The 19,167-nt window shown below is 42.7% G+C and overlaps 1 protein-coding gene across 1 annotated transcript in view; it reads left to right on the top strand.

Moving 5' to 3' along the window:
* imp3 (IMP U3 small nucleolar ribonucleoprotein 3) overlaps nt 1–19,167 on the top strand; it is a 151,862-nt gene that overhangs the window by 87,595 nt on the left and 45,100 nt on the right. The window contains exon 5 of the mRNA XM_033028366.1: nt 9,190–9,241. Coding sequence (XP_032884257.1) covers nt 9,190–9,241 — 52 coding nt within the window. The remainder of the gene's footprint in view (nt 1–9,189; nt 9,242–19,167) is intronic.

Here is a 19,167-nt window from a genome sequence, read left to right as displayed (position 1 = left end):
AACATTCCATCACTTCATCCCTCACTTGCCGAGTTGGGGGCTCAAGTGGAACCCCAAATTAACAAAAAGCCATGGGTTCAGCTATAATTTCCGTAAAGTTTTCCTATTTATTTTCTTGGGGCTGGTGGCTAGGAGCTGGAATATACTGCTGAATGAGACGCACCTCTGTCAAGCGTTGAACACTTTGAAGATTATAAATTGTCCCTTCAGATAGAAATTTCACCGGTGGTTTAATTATGAAGTTATGAGGAATAGCTGTCATTTGCATGATTCGTATAAGATTAGTGTGTAAGTGTAGGAGGTAATAAAGGAGGCTGACAGAAAGTTACGGGTAATTGCGTGTGAAGCATCTACATAAGAGGGAGTGTATGCTTCAGTTATATTGAGGTTTGGTGAGACCATATCTAGAGTACTGCAGTCTAAACACAACTCGCTAACCAGGTAATGAGGGTAGAGAGTGACTTCCCAGGCTCCATGACTTTAACAAAGCTAATCGCCTCCGCATCAAAGCGTTTTTCCATGGGAAGGAGTCCTTGCATCCCAGTGATGACCCCTTCTCCCATCTCCAACGGACGCCCTCTTCTTGGACTCCCCCTCATGGCCATCGTACCTGCTTTAGACCTTTTTATTTTAAACTGCCGGTGGGACTTCAACTGCCTCAACTTTTCCACTCCCCTTTCTCACTCTAACCTCTCCCCCCCTGAACGTACAGCCCTCCACTCACTCTGCAACAACCCAGACTGGGTGATCAAACCTGCCGACAAGGGAGGTGCCGTGGTAGTGTGGCGCGCTGATCTCTACAAGGCTGCGGCCATGCGCCAACTCCTATTTATCCATGGACCTTGACACCACAGACGATCACCAGGCCAATATTTCTAACACTATCACTGACTTCATCACTTCTGGCCCTGCGCTCCCAAGCCTCCAACCTCATCGTTCCCCAGACCTGCTTGGCCCGATTTTCGCTTCTCCCCAAAATCCACAAACCTGACTGTCCTGGCAGACCCATTGTTTCTGCCTGTTACTTGCCCCACCAAACTTATTTCCACATACCTCGACTCCATCCTATCCCCCCTGGTTAAACCCCTCCCTACCTATGTTCAAAACACCTCACATGCTCTTCGTCTCCTCCATGACTTCCATTTTCTAGGCCCCCATTCCCTCATTTTCACCATGGATGTCCAGTCACTCTACACCTCCATCCCCCACCAGGAGGGTCTTAAAGCCCTCCGTTTCTTCCTCAACCACAGAACCAACCAATCCCCGTCTACTGATACTCTCCTCCATCTAGCGGAGCTGATCCATACCCTTAACAATTTTTCATAAGACTCCTCACATTTCCTCCAAATCCAAGGCGTAGCTATGCCTGCCTCTTTGTAGGGTATGTCGAACAATCCTTGTTCGAGGTGTACCATGGCCCTATCCCCGAACTCCACCTCCGCTACATCGACGATTGCATTGATACTACCTCCTGCACCCATACAGAACTCACTGACTTCATCCATTTCACCACTAACTTTCATCCGGCACTCAAATGCACCTGGACCATTTCCGACATCTCCCTACCATTTCTCGACCTCACTATCTCCATCGCAGGTGACAGACTACTGACCGACATCTACTATAAACCCACTGACTCCCTTGGCTATCTGGACTACACTTCTTCCCACCCTGCTTCCTGTAAGGACTCCATCACCTACTCCCAATTCCTCCGTCTACGCCGCATCTGCACCCGGGATGAAGTGTTCCAAACCAGGGCATCGGAGATGTCCTCATTCTTTAGGGAACGGGGGTTCCCCTCTACTACTATAGTTGAGGCTCTCATCAGGGTCTCTTCTATACCCCGTAACTCTGCTCTCACTCCCCATCCCCCCCCACTCATAGCTAGGGCAGAGTCCCCCTTGTCCTCACCTTCCACAGTACTGGGCGTCACATACAGCAAATAATCCTCCGACATTTTTGCCACCTCTAACGGGATCCCACCACTGGCCACATCTTCCCATCTCCCCCCCTATTGGCTTTCCGCAGAGACTGCTCCCTCCGTAACTCCCTGGCCAATTCGGCCCTTCGCACCCAAACCACCCCCTCTCCTGACACTTTCCCTTGCAACCGCAGGAAATGCTACACTTGTTGCTTTACCTCCCCCCTTGACTCCATTCAAGGACCCAAGCAGTTTTTCCAGGCAGAAGTTCACCTGCATCTCCTCCAACCTTATCTATTGCATCCGCTGCTCTAGGTGTCAGCTGGTCTACATCTGTGAGACCAAGCGTAGGCTTGGCCATCGCTTCGCCCAACACCTCCGCTCGGTTCGCAATGACCAACCTGATCTCCCGCTGGCTCAGCACTTCAACTCCCCCTCCCATTCCGAATCCTACCTTTCTGTCCTGGGCCTCCTCCATGGCCAGAGTGAGGCCCACCGTATATTGGAGGAGCAACACCTCATATTTAGCTTGGGTAGTTTATAACCCAGCGATATGAACATTGACTTCTCCAATTTTAGGTAGTCCCTGCTTTCTCCTTCTTTCGCCTCCCCTTCCCAGCTCTCCCACAGCCCACTCTCCCACATCCCACCTCCTCCTTTCTTCTCCCCCCCCCCACCCTCATATCAGTCTGAAGAAGGGTCTCGACCTGAAGCGTCGCCTATTTCCTTCGCTCCATAGATGCTGCCTCACCCGCTGAGTTTCTCCAGCATTTTTGTCTACCTTCGATTTTCCAGCATCTGCAGTTCCTTCTTAAACAGAATATTAGTTTATGTTAGCGAGAGAAGTACAGATTAAATAGTATTTCTCAATCCAGTTGAATGGGCAATAGGATATAACTGTGCAGTTGCATGAATTGTTACGCAGATGGATTGGTTTGAAAATATGTTGGATGGAATTCGGAATTTATATTAAATTAGGATTGAATATAGTTTAACATGTAGTTGCATAACTCTGACGGATGTTGATGGTCATGTGAGAAAGTTTTTGAATGCAACATTCAAAATACTAAAAAGTGAGGTCAACAATAGATTATTTCCATTTACCTAATTAAATACATTGGAGAGTTATTGGAATGTGGAATTCTCTAGATTATTTAAGAAGATATTGGATACATATGAAAAATATTAGAACCATGGGCAATAAAATGTGCACCAGATCCATGCTCAAACCGCTTGGCAAGGTTGCAACCTGAAGGCAATGTGGTTCTCCTGTGATGCCTATTTTGTGTTGTTTATTACCCTTCTTTTCAAATTAATTGGAAACTGTTTTGTCATTTCATTGTTTACATAATGCTGGTGGTACAATTAACTAATTTCTCCAGGTTCCTGCTGTTACACAGCAACCGGGCTTGTCAGTGATTCATATTCAGTGTTGATTCCAGCCTGCCTGAAATTCCTGGTCTCTCCACTCTGCTAGTCACCCAGTTTCCAAACCAAGTCAAATCTGAGGTTATGCCCTATGGACCAAGGAGGATAAATTCATAGAGTTATACAACATGAAAACCAGCCCAAAGCCCCAACTCATCCATGCTGACTGAGGTGCCCATCTATGCTGATCCTGTTTTCTTTTGTATTGCCCATATCTTAACCAATCCCAGTCATGTACATAATAAAATGTTTCATGTGATGAGAAGCTACAATTATAGAATTAGTGGATGTTCAAAATGATTTAAGGGTTGATTAAAATATCTTGCACAGCAACTGAAAATAATTCAGTAAAGGCTATTGGAATGCCGGTTGGCCTAATTGGATAGAGAACTTCAATCCAAGGATTTAAATATTATGTTGCAGCTAAATTTTTAAACCCTGGTTAGGCACCAACAGGAGGACTGAACAATTCTAGACACAACACTTTATCTTGGCCTTGAAGGAAATGACGCGGAGATGAACCTGATTGAATCCCAGGATGCTAAGGGCTGAAATACAAAAGGAGTTTAAGTAAGTATAGTATTCTCTGTGGAATGTGGTAGGTTATTTGATTTAAGTTTTGAAAATAGTGATTGGGACTTAGAGGCACTGCTGGTTGAGAGTCTGAATCTAGATGGTGTAATCTAAAAAAATTAGAGCCAGACTTGTCGAGCATGAAAAAAAGGAAACGTTGCTACACTTGAGGGGTGATAAGAGTTTGGAATTCTTCTACTAACTGAAATTAATGATATTGAATTATTAATTTTAAATCTGAGAATGTTTTTGTAATCGGTGTTATTAGGATTTGTGGAAAATACATGTTTCTGAACTTTAAACACAGATCTGCTATGATCTCACTGAGTGCCAAAACAAACTCAAGGAGGAATAAATGATCTATTATTCTTATGCCTCTATAGATAATGTAGTTTGTCTTGAGGCAGGTTTTAATTGTGTCCAGATGAACAACAAGCTTGATGCTGGAGTACGCATTTATCGTTCTAAATCTCTGATATATTTTGCCCCCCTAGTGACTGATTTGTTGAAAACCCACAAAGTCGTGGTTTGAGACAATATCCTGGCAGCTTTGCTTACTCACTTAGTGGTGATTCAGATTATAATGGAGTTTGCAGAGGTTCGGCAATTATGCACAAATGCATAATGAGGAGGGTTCACGATAAGTTATTGCTCCAATACTTTTGACATGCCTTTTGGGGAAAATGTATATTATATGTATAATTCAGTCTGGGGGGGGGGGGGGGGGGGGTTGTTCCTTTAATCCTAATTGGGGGTAGAAAGGCATGCAATATATGCACATATGTATCCAGCTCTTTCAGGAAGGCAGAGGTTCACCTTAACCACCTCCAATCTGGTCTATGGATTGGGTGCTGGAGATATGGCTTTTATATTAGTGAAACCAGGCATAAACTAGGTGACCATTTCGTAGAACCCCTGTGCTGACTTTTACTGAGTGCTGTTTCAGATGTCCAGGACTCTAGCTCCTGCTGATTTCCCAGCGTGTCAGACTCGTGCTGGAGTTTTGCCACATTTAGTTGAACCCAAAATGTCATCATAATGCAAGGTGACACATTGCAGCTGAGCGAGATGCTGCCGATCCCACAGGAAGAATCTGCCTTTGTTGTCTGGCCAGTTCTATGCTGGAAATCAACACTAGGTGAATGGGGTCTTCTAGCGTCAGGCGAGTAGCTGAACATGCTCCTGAGGTTTCTGGGTTAGGTAAATCAGGTCAGTGAGGTGAAACAATACAATCTTTGCAAAGAATGGTTGTCATTAATTTAGTTGTAGGAGACTCCTTCCACTTCTTCCTTCATAACTCCAAAAAAAGCACACTGGCACCATGTGAATTGATGACTTGGAGAAAATTTCAGCATGCAAGGGGTTACATTTCTGAACTTAATTATTTAAAAGACAATGACCCTGTGGTTTTGGCAAAGGCCATAAAATAGCTTGATAAGTCATTATAGTCTGTATAATAATAACTTCCCATGCAGCAAGTCCTGTTCCCAAGTGAAAATGGGCTATTTTTGGAGTGCTCAGGATCACTCTGGTAGGTCCTGAAAGTGAGAACAGTACTTTTTATAGTCCATTTTGGCATGGCATTTGGAAAGTTCATCACTGTGTGGTTGTAGGAAGCTGAGAACGCAGAGGCCTGGTGTGCTCCCTTTGGAATCTCTGATAACCCAGATGGGAAACAGGAAGTAGCTCATAACAGCCTGTGTGTCTGCCTTCAGGGCTTTGGAGACTTGGGTTAGGGAAAGTTTAGGCTTAGGATGGGAGAGGTGGGCAGGAAAATAAACAATTTCTCGTCACTGTTATTTCCCCAACTCTCTGAAATGGGCAGTCAAAGACATGAGGATAGGGATGGTTGCTATTGCTGTCAATTAGCGGGTGGGTAATTCTAATGTGTTGGATGTTAAGTGTCAGTGAGCTGGTTACTTCAAATCATTCAAACCTAGTCATCTTGATTCCTGAGGAATTCTGCTGTACAGCATTGAGGGTCCAGTTTTCCTACGCAGGAACAGTGACTACACTTGAGTGTTCCGTTCTTTATAAATCACTTCAATGTATTGAGTATGTGCTAAGACTCAATGAGTACTAATTATTTCATGACTTCATTTAAAAAAAACTGACCTGTTTATGGAGCCTCTGGATAACTATCAGAATACCTAGTGAGATTATATGTGTTGATTGAATGTAGACCATTCCCTCGGATAGTGTTCACAGCAGTCACAAAATGTAGGCAGTGAGAAACATGAGGTTAAAATACTCACTGCAGTATTCAATAAATGTTAGTGGAATGCAGCAATTACTCATTGCCCCACTGGACTGCTTTATGAACACAGTCATTGTTAACTGATTGCAGCTGTCTGGAGGTTTAAAAAGTAAGGGATAACTTTGTGACTTTTACAGATGGTGAACAGAAAAATGTCTGCTTTTTTTGGGCTTGTTTTTATTTTGTAGTCTAATATAGTTTCACGCTGTTTCTAAATGCGCGCTTACATTCAGCTGTCTAGTCCTTGTTATGAGCATTAATCTCCATCTGGCACATTCCAAACGATCCAATCAATATAACGTTGATACTTCCATGCCACAACTTGCCAAATAAATCCATTTAAACAGAAACTAATGGAGCAATTTCTTCAGTGGGGAAAAAAAATCCTTTATTCATTTGGGTTTTATGATTAAGCTGTTTATGTTAAATACAACATTAATCACAATGTGCACCCTTAAGAAAGATCCAAATTGCTTGGTGCTGACTCATTATTGCAAGTTTTTGGTTGGGCTTAAACATTGCAAGTATTTTTTGTGTTGAAATTGAGTGGTGCCACAGTTATGAAAAATTGTATTTTGATCTGAGGCTTTGTGTGGATGACTATCTTTCGGGTAGGAAACCAGAATGATGAAATAATGGATTGACTGCTTATATTCCTGGAATTTAGAAGGATCAGTGGGCATCTTTCAGAAACATATACAATTCTTAGGGGAGTGGACAGGCTAGATGCAGGAAAATTGCTCCCAGTGTTGGGGGAGTCCAGAGCCAGGGTTCACAGTTTAAGAATAAGAGGTAGGCCATTTAGGACTGAGATGAGGAAAAACTTTTTCACCCAGATAGTTGTAAATCTGTGGAATTTTCTGCGGCAGAAGGCCAATTCACTGGATGTTTTCAAGAGAGAGTTAGATATAGTTCCTAAAGCTAACAGAATCAAGGGATATGGGGAGAAAGCAGGAACGGGGTACTGATTTTGGATGATCAGCCATAAGCATATTGAATGGCAGTGTTGGCTCAAAGGGCTGAATGGCTTACTCCTGCACCTATTTTCTACGTTTTATGAAAACTGTTTGACAAAGACCAGGTCTCTGGGAATAATCTTGCTAATCCATGCGTCTATCAAGGGAAGTGGTATCCAACTATACTGAGAAACAATAATACACAGCACGGAAACAGGCCCTTCGGGCATACTTGTCTCTGCCGACCAAGATGTCCCATCTTGGCTAGTCCCACACTTGGTCTGTTGGAAGCTGGAGGAATGTCTGGAACAGTAGCATTTCTGAAAATCGTGAAATGTGTTTGAAATGGAAAGAACAAGAAAAAGAGAGGACGTGCTTAGAACAAAATAATTTGTACACATTTTTGTCCTGCAACAATTTGGTAAATGCTTTCTCTTTCGTAAACATGTTATCAATCACAGAGATCATTGCAGACGAGTAAAATCCACTCCTTGTCCCATATTTGTTTCATGGTGAGGATCTCTATTATTAGTTTTCGCCTTCATGGAATTGTTTCAGTTAAATGTCCATTCTTTTTCTTGCACTTTCCTCTCAAACATCTCATTGTTGCCTATGCAAGTTGAAAATATTGAGACAATGTTCATAAATCCTACTGTATCAGACGTTCTTCCATCTTCCAACAGACTGCTATTATTGTTTCTCATTTTAGTTAGGTCTGTGTAATCATTGGCAGGAATTGAGGTCTGTTTTCTAATGTGTGAATGAGATTTGATGTCATTTCGCCAGCCTCAGTGATTGATTCTATCCTTATTTCTGACTAATTCCTGATTTCACAACAGTGATACATTGTTTAAGCGGATGCTGGGATTCAGATGATGTGTGCTTTATGTGAACTTAATGTGAGACACATTGTGATCCTAATTTGCTGACAGTGGTTGAACCAATCAAATGCAAAATAATTATATTTTTCACAAAGTATCAGTTTTTAAATGCTCAAGTGCTCCCGCCATTCGCTCAGATGTGTGAAATAGCATGTTCCTGGTTTGATTCATGTGTTGCTGAGTTGACTCTTCTTAGCAGGGTTAGTAAACTGCAAACTAAAATTAACCACGGTATATTGGTTGCACGCGACTAAACAAAATTTGCACTTCCTGGCTCTTAAAAGAAAAACAATGACAGAAGAATGAATGAAAAGCTGCATTATGCTGAAAAGCAGGCAACATTTTGTGTTTTCCTGTTAGGTTTGTCTTGCTATGGAATGTCAATTTGTTATCTCTAAATCGACAATACTATTGCTCCAGAAGTTTTAAGATAGTTATGGGCCTGTCCCACTTAGGCGATTTTTCAGCGGACTTCACAGTCGTTGAAAAACCGACAAGTGGAACGCCGATTGTCAGAGTGGAACACACACACACACACACACACACACACACACACACACACACACACACACACACACACACACACACACACACACACACACACACACACACACACACACACAAACCTACGAGAACCTCCGAGAACCTTCGATCTCCTGGGAACCTATTAGGACCTCCTGGCGACCCACCTACAGCTTGAGAATTCTCGCTATTCCCCATGGCGGCTTCATTCTAGTCCCTGCTAATTTTTCAACATGAGGCCGCGACTAGTTCCCAGAATGCGGGAACTCCTCACGACCATGAAGGCGACTCCCCGGCAAACACCCGCAAACATGTGGCGACCATGTGGCGACTGCATAGTTTCCTGCAGTCGCTTAAAAAGACGTCTAAGTGGGACAGGCCCTTAAGGCTACTTGCTGTAAGTGGCAACGATCATTTGTACCCTAAACAAATAATTACAAATAAAGTTCTCTTTGGGTTGCATCACATTTTAGGATTTTAGCCTGTTTTGGGGATTTAGCCTGTCTTCTTTTATTTTACTGTGTGAATACTAAAATTATTGAATATACTGATAAACAGATGAAATGAAACAGCATAAGATGAGTTTGCACAAAATGCTAGTTTGCTTTCTTTAAAATACAAATACAAAGATTCCATAACTTACCAGATCAGATATACGAATTGGACCAGAAGTCATAACCGATCCTGCATTCATAGTGACAAGGTAAGCAGTGATCTTTCAGTGATCAGGTCAAGTTCTATAAGGTAAAAAATTGTAATGGTCTCCTTTCTAAAGTTGTTTTCATTACTGTATGATGCTACCTTCTTAAATGTGTAATGGGTACCTAGTTTGTTATTTTAATGTTTTCTCTTAATCATTTTACTTGATAAATGTAATCAAAACATTGTTAGATGTGAAAGTTTTATAATATATTTGTGAAAAGCTCTAAGCACACTCAATGAAGTGAGATCTCCTGTTCCCCAAAGACGAAAGGGAATTTTGCCCAGCTAGGACTAAATTCTGTTTGAATCCATATTGGCCTGTGTGCTGCACCATGTGAGTAGAGCAATAACCAGCTGACAGTCTGTTTTGTATTAAACTCAGTTAAAAAAGAAAAAATGCTGTATAAGAACCTAGCTGCAATATGGTTAAAGGGGTGGGTGGAGTTTTGGGTGAATGCTGCTTTCTCAAGCATGATAAACTGTTTTCTCCCCGGGTCTTCAGCATTTTTGTGGTAAGCTTTATTCAACCTCCATATTCCCACATTGTTCGCACTGTTAACAAATAAACAATTCATGGAATTCTTCACTGAAATAACATACACTGTACAAACCACAATGGAAATCCACTTCATGAGCATTAAAGCCCCAGAAATTGTAAATGTAAATGCTGCCATGTAAGGAAGTCCAAACATACAGTGCCCTCCATAATGTTTGGGACAAAGACCCATCATTTATTTATTTGCCTCTGCACTCCACAATTTGAAATTTGTAATAGAAAAAATCACATGTGGTTAAAGTGCACATTGCCAGATAAAGGCCATTTTTATACATTTAGGTTTCACCATGTAGAAATCACAGCAGTGTTTATATATAGCCCTCCCCCCCCCCCCATTTCCGGTCACCACAATGTTTGGGACACAGCAATGTCATGTAAATGAAAGTAGTCATGTTTAGTATTTTGTTTCATATCTTTTGCAAGCAATGACTGTTTATAGTCTGTGATTCATGGACATCACCAGTTGCTGGGTGTCTTCTCTGGTGATGCTCTGCCAGGCCTGTATTGCAGCCATCTTTAGCTTATGCTTGTTTTGGGGGCTAGTCCTCTTCAGTTTTCTCTTCAGCATATAAAAGGCATGCTCAATTGGGTTCGGATCGGGTGATAGATGGCCACTCAAGAATTTACCATTTTTTAGCTTTGAAAAACTCCTTTGTTGCTTTAGCAGTTTGTTTGGAATCATTGTCTTGCTGTAGAATGAACCGCCGGCCAATGAGTTTTGAGGCATTTGTTTGAACTTGAGCAGATAGGATGTGTCTATACACTTCAGAATTCATTATGCTACTACCATCAGCAGTTGTATCATCAATGAAGATAAGTGAGCCAGTACCTTTAGCAACCATACATGCCCAGGTCAGGTCCGCCACCGTGTTTCGCAGATCAAAGTCAAAGTCAAATTTATTTGTCATGCACCAACCAAGGTACAGCGATGAGGTGATATGCTTTGGATCTTGGGCTGTTCCTTCTCTCCTTCATACTTTGCTCTTGCCATCACTCTGATATAAGTTAACCTTCGTCTCATCTGTCCACAAGACCTTCTTCCAGAACTTTGGTTGTTCATTTAAGTATTTATTTGCAAACTAACTCGGCCATCCTATTTTTACAGCCAACCAGTGGTTTGCATCTTGCAGTGGAGCCTCTATATTTCTGTTCATGAAGTCTTCTGCAGACAGTGGTCATTGACAAATCCACTCTTGACTCCTGAAGAGTGTTTCTGACCTGACGAACAGGTGTTTGGGTTTTTTCCGTCAATTATTCTGTCATCAGCTGTGGAGGTCTTCCTTGGCCTGCCAGTCCCTTTGCGATTAGTAAGCTCACCAGTGCTCTCTTTCTTAAATGGTGTTCAGTACATCTGTGAAGTGGCGGCGCCTTACGGCAGCGGTTCGACTATGGTCCGTCTGTCTTTTGTTATTTTTCTCCCGTTAGATGTATGTTTTTGGTTCTAGTTTTTTTAGTTGTGTATATGTGGGAGGTGGGGGAAACCGTTTAATCTCCCTGTACGGGGACACGACTTTTTCCCTGTCGGGTCTCCGGTGTCATTGGGGCTAACATCGAGGAGCCGGCGGCGGCATTCAACCGGAACCAACCTGAGGGCTCCGGTCGCGGAGACTGCGGACTCGCCATCGCAGAGCTGGCCGACTTCCAAGCGGGGAGAGCTGTGGTGCGCGGCTGCAACCCGACTTCGAAGCTTCGGAGGCTCCGTCCGCAGGCCCGGTGGACAGGAACATCGGGAGCTTGCAGGTCCGTGGTGGGAGACCTCTTTTCAGAACTCCCGCAACGGCAACTTCTCCCGCCGGAATCGCGAGGTTTAAATGACTCGGAGCGGGGCCTAACGTCGCCCGGCGTGGCTTAAATGGCCACGAGACTTACCATCGCCCACCGGGGGCTTTAACATCGGGAGCCCCAGTCGCCTCGAAGCTGCAGTTGGACTGCTGGACCGCGGGAGAAAAACAAAGGGAAGAGATAAGACTTTTGCCTTCCATCACAGTGAGGAGCTGTTGGAGATTCACTGTGATGGATGTTTGTGTTAAGTGTGTGTCTTGATTTTTTTTGTAATGTCATGACTGTAGGAATGAAATTTCGTTCAAACCTTGTCTGAATGACAATAATAGGCATTAAATTAAATTAAATTAAATTTCTTTATTTATATAGCACATTTTTAGTCAACTTGCATTGACCCCAAAGTGCTTCACATAATTACATCCACACACACAGGCAAAGGTGGGTGAAGTGTCTTGCCCAAGGACACACACAGGCAAAGGTGGGTGAAGTGTCTTGCCCAAGGACACAACGACAGTATGCACTCCAAGCGGGATTCGAACCAGCTACCTTCCGGTTGCCAGCCGAACACTTAGCCCATTGTGCCATCTATTCTTCTTCTTCTTAATGATGTTCGAAACAATTGATTTTGGTAAGCCTAAGGTTTGGCTGATGTCTCTAACAGTTTTATTCTTGTTTCTCAGTCTCATAATGGCTTTTTTGACTTTCATTGGTACAACTTTGTTCCTCATGTTGATAAACGGCAATAAAAGTTTCCAAAGGTGGAGGAAAGACTCGGTGCTGAGAGTTCTCTTATACCTGCATTAAGGAGGCAATTAAACACACCTGAGCAATTACAAACACCTGTGAAGCCATGTGTCCCAAACATTATCGTGCCCTGAAATGAGGTTAGTGGAGGTGCTCATGAATCTGTCTCACCCGGAACGATTACTGGGATCCCTTGATGGACGTGAGGAAGAAGTTATAGGGACAGGTGTAACATCTGTGGTTGCAAGAGAAAGTAACTGGGGAGGGAATGGTATGTGTGAGAAGGGATTGGGGAACCAAGGAGTTGTGAAGGGAGTGGTCACTGCAGAAGACAGAAATGGGTGGGGCTGGGATGATGTGCCCGGTGGTGGGACCATGTTGGAGGTGATGAAAATGCTGGAGAATGTTTGATACCGAGGATGTTGGGGTGAAAGGTGAGGACCAGGGGAATTCTACCCTTGTTTCCTCTGGGGGGAAGGGGAGCAAGAGCAGAACTACAGGACACAGAGGAGATTCATGTGACAAAACCATTATTAACAGTAGGCGGGGGAACTGCTTTTCCTAAAGTAAGAGGACATCATGGATGTCCGAGAATGGAAAGCCGCCTTTTTAGGAACAGATGTAGTGAAGACAGAGAAATTGAGAGTAGTGGATGGCATCTTTGCAAGCAGCAGCTTGCAAGGAAATGTATTTCAGGTAACTAGAGTCGGTGGGCTTATAGTAGACGGCAGTCGATATTCTGTCCCCTGTGATGGATCAAGAAAGGGGAGAGAGGTGTCTGAAATAGTCCAAGTGAATTTGAGGACAGGGTGGGTTAATGAAATCAATGTGTTCTGCACAAGTGCAGGAGGCACCCTCTTGGCAGTGTGGTGAAGAAAGTTGGGGATGGTGCCAGTATACGTTTGGAACAAAGACTGTTCGAGGTAACCAATAATTAATCTCATCCTTTACATAATGGGTGCCATCTGCCTTCAAATCTGAACTGCAGTTCAAGAAATAAAAGCCCTGCCCGAGTTTATAATATTTTTAAATCACTTTTCATGCACTTGAATCAACGTGCTAAATTTAGCAGTTTATCCGTCCCATTTTCACATATTATTTCCGTTAAGGAAGAAGCTGAGGCTGCATTTCCAGTTGGGGAAAAAAGGTTTAATCAATTAAAAATCTGCAAAGAAGTAGAAGATTATTGTTCACATTTGATTCTGATTTGGACTCTGCAGTGATTTCCTCAGATGGATTATTTTGTCAAATGGGCTTTATTTCCCATCACATGTGCTTTTGCTTGATTTCCTTTCTTGTTTCTTCCCTCACACACCCCACTCTCTCCCTCGTGTTTGCTCTTGCTTGTGCGGCAATGCTTAAAACAAAATTCCATTGGACTACTTGAAAGACCCAAATCAGAAAGTATTTAACTATTGGTCTACCCTGTACTAATAGTTGGACGCAATGTGCTGGAGTAACTCAATGGGTCAGGCAGCACCTCTGGACAACATGGATGGGTGACGTTTCTGGAAGGGACCCTTCTTCAGGCTGATTGTGGGGTGGGGGAGGGGGATAGAAAGCTGGAAGAGATGAGGGGCAGGACAAAGTGGTGACAGGTAATAGGTGAATACAGATGTGAGCGGGTTGTTTCTCTGCTCTCGTGGTTGACTGTTTATTCTAATTTGAAAGTGTTATGACAGCTTGTTTGGATTTTTTGGCCATCATATGTTTCCACTTGATTCATTAGTTCTATTCTTGATTCATTAGTTAAAAGTGTGTGTAATTAATCCAGTTTTTTCACACTTATTTCAACAAACCGTTGAATCCTCCTTGAAACACCATTTGCAACCTGACTTGTTTCCCAGTATCACCATTGTAAGGAAGGTTTTCCGGTGAAGAATATAGTTTTCAGTGCAAGTGGGATTGGTTTGTTCATCAGATAGGTATTGTATAATAATGACAACACTGTTACCCGCGCTGAGAGCGTTGAAAGTTGCATGACTTTTAACAACAGTTCTAAGCATCGAATTAGATGCGGAGGGGAAGTACCAAAATGTTTTTCATACTTTGGACATTAAACTGTCATGAGTTATATTAACAGAGATGAAATATAATACCAGTTTGTTAAAAAACAGTATAACATTCAGATTCCACTGCAGCATGATGAATATTCCTGTGCTTGATATTTTGAGAGACTTTTTATTGCATGTTCTTTTATCAACTACATTTGTGAATTGTCAGTGATTAGCAACTTCTCAAATGATTCAGAGAATTGCTAAGAAACTAAGAATGTGTGCTAAGAAACTGATTCAACTTGTTTTCAATAAATGAGTCATTGACTTGACTATTCAAGGCACCTAAAATACAAATCCTTCAGGCAATCATTTTAAAATATCATATATTTTTAAGCAGCTCTTGGTACATATATCCAGACAGCCAAACTCAGTTTCTTTTATATAAGACCACAATCCTGTCAGATTATTTTTACCGCAGCCACGTGTGTTTCCTCTTCTAGATTAATTTTCTGCTTGTTAGAAGTGTTGCTTTCATTTGGCTGTTTGTTTTGAAGAATGGGAGAGTATTATGCCAATTCTTCACTGGTACAGCAGGTTTTTTAATTGCATCACTTCTTAAGTCGCATTATGGACGCATCTTAAAAAACGCATCTTTTGTATTACTGCAGATGTGCTGTGTGTGCGTGTGTGTGTGGTTAGCTTTAGAAAGTTTGCTGTGCGCTACAGACTATCATATAACTGTGGGATTTTTATTGCCGGTGGTGAAGAATCAATTACTTGAAAATGGCAAATCAATTAGGTGTGATCCTTAGTGGCCAAATTCACGCATTAAGTGTTTCAACGTGACTTCAGTTTACATTCTAGTTTTCCACTGAATAGGATTCGGGTTTCTATGCAATTGCTAAAGGCAACCAGCTATTGATTGGCATCAGAGCTGAAGGTAGATTCCCGATAAAGCTACATTGTAGCCACTTCTATTCTTTACAGTTAATAACAAAAAAATAATGTCCAATATCCATTTAAAAAAATTCTCATTCTTCTAACCGATGAGAGAGTTTAAGGAAAAAGACACAAACTGGTTGCGTAACTCAGCGGTCTGGCAGCATCCTTGTAGAACATGGACAGGTGACGTTTCATGCTGGGACTCTTCTTCAACCGAAACATCATTAATTCATGTTCTGCAGAGATGTTGCCTGATCCGCTGAATTACTCCAGCACTTTGTGTCTTTTTTTTAAAACCAGCATCTGCAGTTCCTGATTTCTAGGTAGAGTTTAAGGAGGTGTACTACTAAAATTACCAAACATGAAGGAGGCAGTAGAATTTACTTTGGTTTAGATTCGAGGTACTGTGCAGAAACAGGCCCTTCGGCCCACTGAGTCTGCACCGACCAGCGATCACCGCACACTAACGCTATTTATCACACATGGGATAATTTACAATTATATCAGGCCAATTACCCTACAAACCTGTATGTCTTTTGAATGTGGGAGGAAACCAGAGATCCCTGAGAAAACCCAGGCAGGTAACACGGAGAACGTACAAACTCCGTACAAACGAGCACTCGTAGTCAGGCTCAAACTTGGGTCTCTGACGCTGTAAGGCAGCAACTCTACTGCTGTGCCACCATGCCACCCTTAAGTACAGTATTTGTTAATAGTGTATACATTGCCAATGGCCATTTTAGTTTATTACATAAAATCTTTTTACCAACAAGTTCAATGGGAATATTGCACCTATCCCACATTTTCAGTCAATGTAGGTAAATTAAACCACATTTTAGCAATCAAAGAGTGCATTTCGGGGACTGATGAGTCACTATTGTGCCTGTAAAATGTAGAGAATGTGGAAATTGAGTGATATTTTATTGAATACTTTACACATGTCTTCACTCAATTGATCTGTTCTTCAAGTTGAATCGATCAGGTACAATGAAAATCTTGCAGAAGCATCACAGACATTAAGACTCTTCATTATTTGTGCTGGGGCAAGTCTGTCCATTTCCTCTCGAAAGCAAACTCAATGTTAGCATTTATTTCAAGAGGTCTCGTATACAAAAACAGAGATGTAGTGCTGAGGCTCTTTCAGGTCCTGTTAAGGCCGCATTTCGAATATTGTGAGCAATTTTGGGCATTATATCCGAGGAAGGATGTGCTGGCTCTGGAGAGGGTCCACAGGAGGTTTACAAGAATGATTCCAGGAATGAGTAGGTTAACCTATGAAGAGCATTTGTTGGTATTGGGCCTGTACTCGCTGGAGTTTAGAAGAATGAGGGGGGACCTCATTGAAACATACAGAATAGTGAAACATACAGAATAGTGAAAGGCTTGGATAGAGTCGATGTGGAGAGGATGTTTCCACCAGTGGGAGAGTCTAGGACTAGAGGTCATTGCCTCAGAATTAAAGGACGCTCTTTTAGGAAGGAGATGAGGAAAAATGTCTTTAGTCAGAGGGTGGTGAATCTGTGGAATTCTTTGCCACAGAAGGCTGTGGAGGCTAAGTCAGCGGATATTTTTAAGGCAGAGATAGAAAGATTCTTGATTAGTACAGGTGTCAGAAGTTATGGGGAGAAGGCAGGAGAATTAAGTTAGGAGAGAGAAATAGATCAGTCATGATTGAAAGGCAGCGTAGACTTGAAAGGCGCCGAATGGCTTAATTCTACTCCTAACACTTATGACCTTTTTCCATAGAAAACACTTGCTGACTTACCAGCTATCGGGTTCGATGTGAATCTCTAGTTTAAGAAATTATCTGTTCTGTGCACTTATCCATAGTGGTAGTTGTCAGTTGTCATTATTTAGTTGCTTCTGAAGTTTGAAGAATCAGTTCAGTTACATGTATTTTAACAGTGTGCCCAACAAAACCAATGCCAGTTGTGAAATGTCCTTGACATTTTTTAAACCTTGCACCACTGCCACTGACCCTGTGTCCCTTCAAAACCAATGTTCACGGTTGAAATAGACTGTTTTTAGGAATTCTGTTAGATCCCAAGTTTACTTCCAACTCCACATTTTCTCCATCGCAAATAATTCAGACTTTTGATGGTATAAATAATTAACTTGTGAAAATGTCAAATGATGAGCAGCAATCCACCCCTCTCGGACTACTTGCCTGCTATTTTTGGCTTATAAAATTAGACGTAATCCCTCTTGCACCTTCTCTGTTCACGCATACTTTCCTTGTCATGCTGCCCTTCTGCCATTCTACTCTCTTCTCTTCCTCCATTTCCCGTGACCTTACCCAGTATCTCAGGATTAATGAGACAAAAAGAGTATGGAAAGGAATTCCTGTGCAAAAAGCGAACTGCTGGAGGAACTTAGTGGGTCAGGCAGCACCCGAGGGGGGAAATGGATGGATTAAATTTTGCGTCAGGACACTTCTTTGGACCCAAAATGCCTTTGGTTCATTCCCTCCACAGATGCTGCCTGATCTCTTATTTGTCAGAACTCTATGTTTTAGGTTTATTAATGATACGTGTACTGAGATACAGTGAGAAGCAATGTGTTCCCTGCTCTTTAATCAGTTCAGATAATACTATACATATATATAATCAAATCAAACTCGAGTATAATAGATAGACTGGGACTGGACAAGTATTTGATTATGTTAGTTCCTGCTCTGAGGCAGCATTAAGTGCAGACGAAGTCAATGGACTGGGCTACATCAACAACTTTCTGCAGTTTCTTGCAGTCTTGGGCAGAGCTGTTCCCAAACCAAGCTGCGATGTAACCTGACAGTATGTTTTCTATGGTGATAAAGCAGATTCCAGTTAGTCCCATGCTGAGCACAAGATTTTTTGTTTGTTTATTTAAATGAGGAGGTAGCTCAAACAACAGCGAAGCATCACTCCCTGATGAGCTTCTACGCACGGTTCGATAGGGAGAACACTGATGTGCTTTCCTGAGCCCCTATTCGTCCTGATGGTGTTATAGTCACAGTCACAGAGGCTGACGTCAGATGATCCTTCAGGGGGGTGAACCCTCGGAAAGTGCCTGGACCTGATGGTATACCCGGTCGAGTTCTCAAGACCGGTGCAGATCAACTGGCGGAAGTTTTTGCAGCCATTTTCAACCTCTCATTTCTGAGGTCTGAGGTTCCCACCTGCTTTAAGAGGGCATCAATAATACCGGTGCCCAAGAAGTGTAAGGTGACGTGCCTCAATGACTATCGACCAGTGGCACTAACGTCTGTGGTGGTGAAGTGCTTTGAGAGGTTGGTTATGGTGCACATCAACTCCTACCTCGACAAGAACCTTGACCAACTACAGTTCGCATACCGCCACAAAAGGTCAATGGAGGATGCAATTTCACTGGCTCTCCATTCCGCATTGGACCACTTGGACAATAAAAACACCTACATCAGGCTGTTGTTTACAGACTACAGCTCAGCGTTTAATACCATCATCCCCTCCAAGCTGGTTACCAAGCTCATGGAATTGGGCATCTGTGCATCCCTCTGCAATTGGATCCTCGACTTCTTCATCCACAGATCACAGTCTGTTCGAATTGGAGGAGCCACTTCATCCTCAGTAATAATTAGTACGGGAGCACCTCAAGGCTCCTCACGGGAGTGCTCAGCCCCCTACTTTACTCACTCTACCCATGACTGCGTAGCCGGACATAATGCGAACTCCATCATCACGTTCGCCGATGACACCACTGTTGTTGGACGAATCACAGATGGACGAGTCAGAGTATAGAAGTGAGATTGACCAACTGACCAAATGGTGCCAGCACAATAACCTGGCTCTCAACATCATCAGTAAGACCAAGGAACTGGTTGTGGACTTTGGTAGGGGAAGGATGAGGACCCACAATCCTGTTTATATCAACGGGACGATGGTGGAAAGG

The sequence above is a fragment of the Amblyraja radiata genome, chromosome 10, assembly GCF_010909765.2.
Source record: "Amblyraja radiata isolate CabotCenter1 chromosome 10, sAmbRad1.1.pri, whole genome shotgun sequence".
Classification (NCBI taxonomy): Eukaryota; Metazoa; Chordata; class Chondrichthyes; order Rajiformes; family Rajidae; genus Amblyraja; species Amblyraja radiata.
This window is presented reverse-complemented; position numbering and strand designations above follow the sequence as displayed.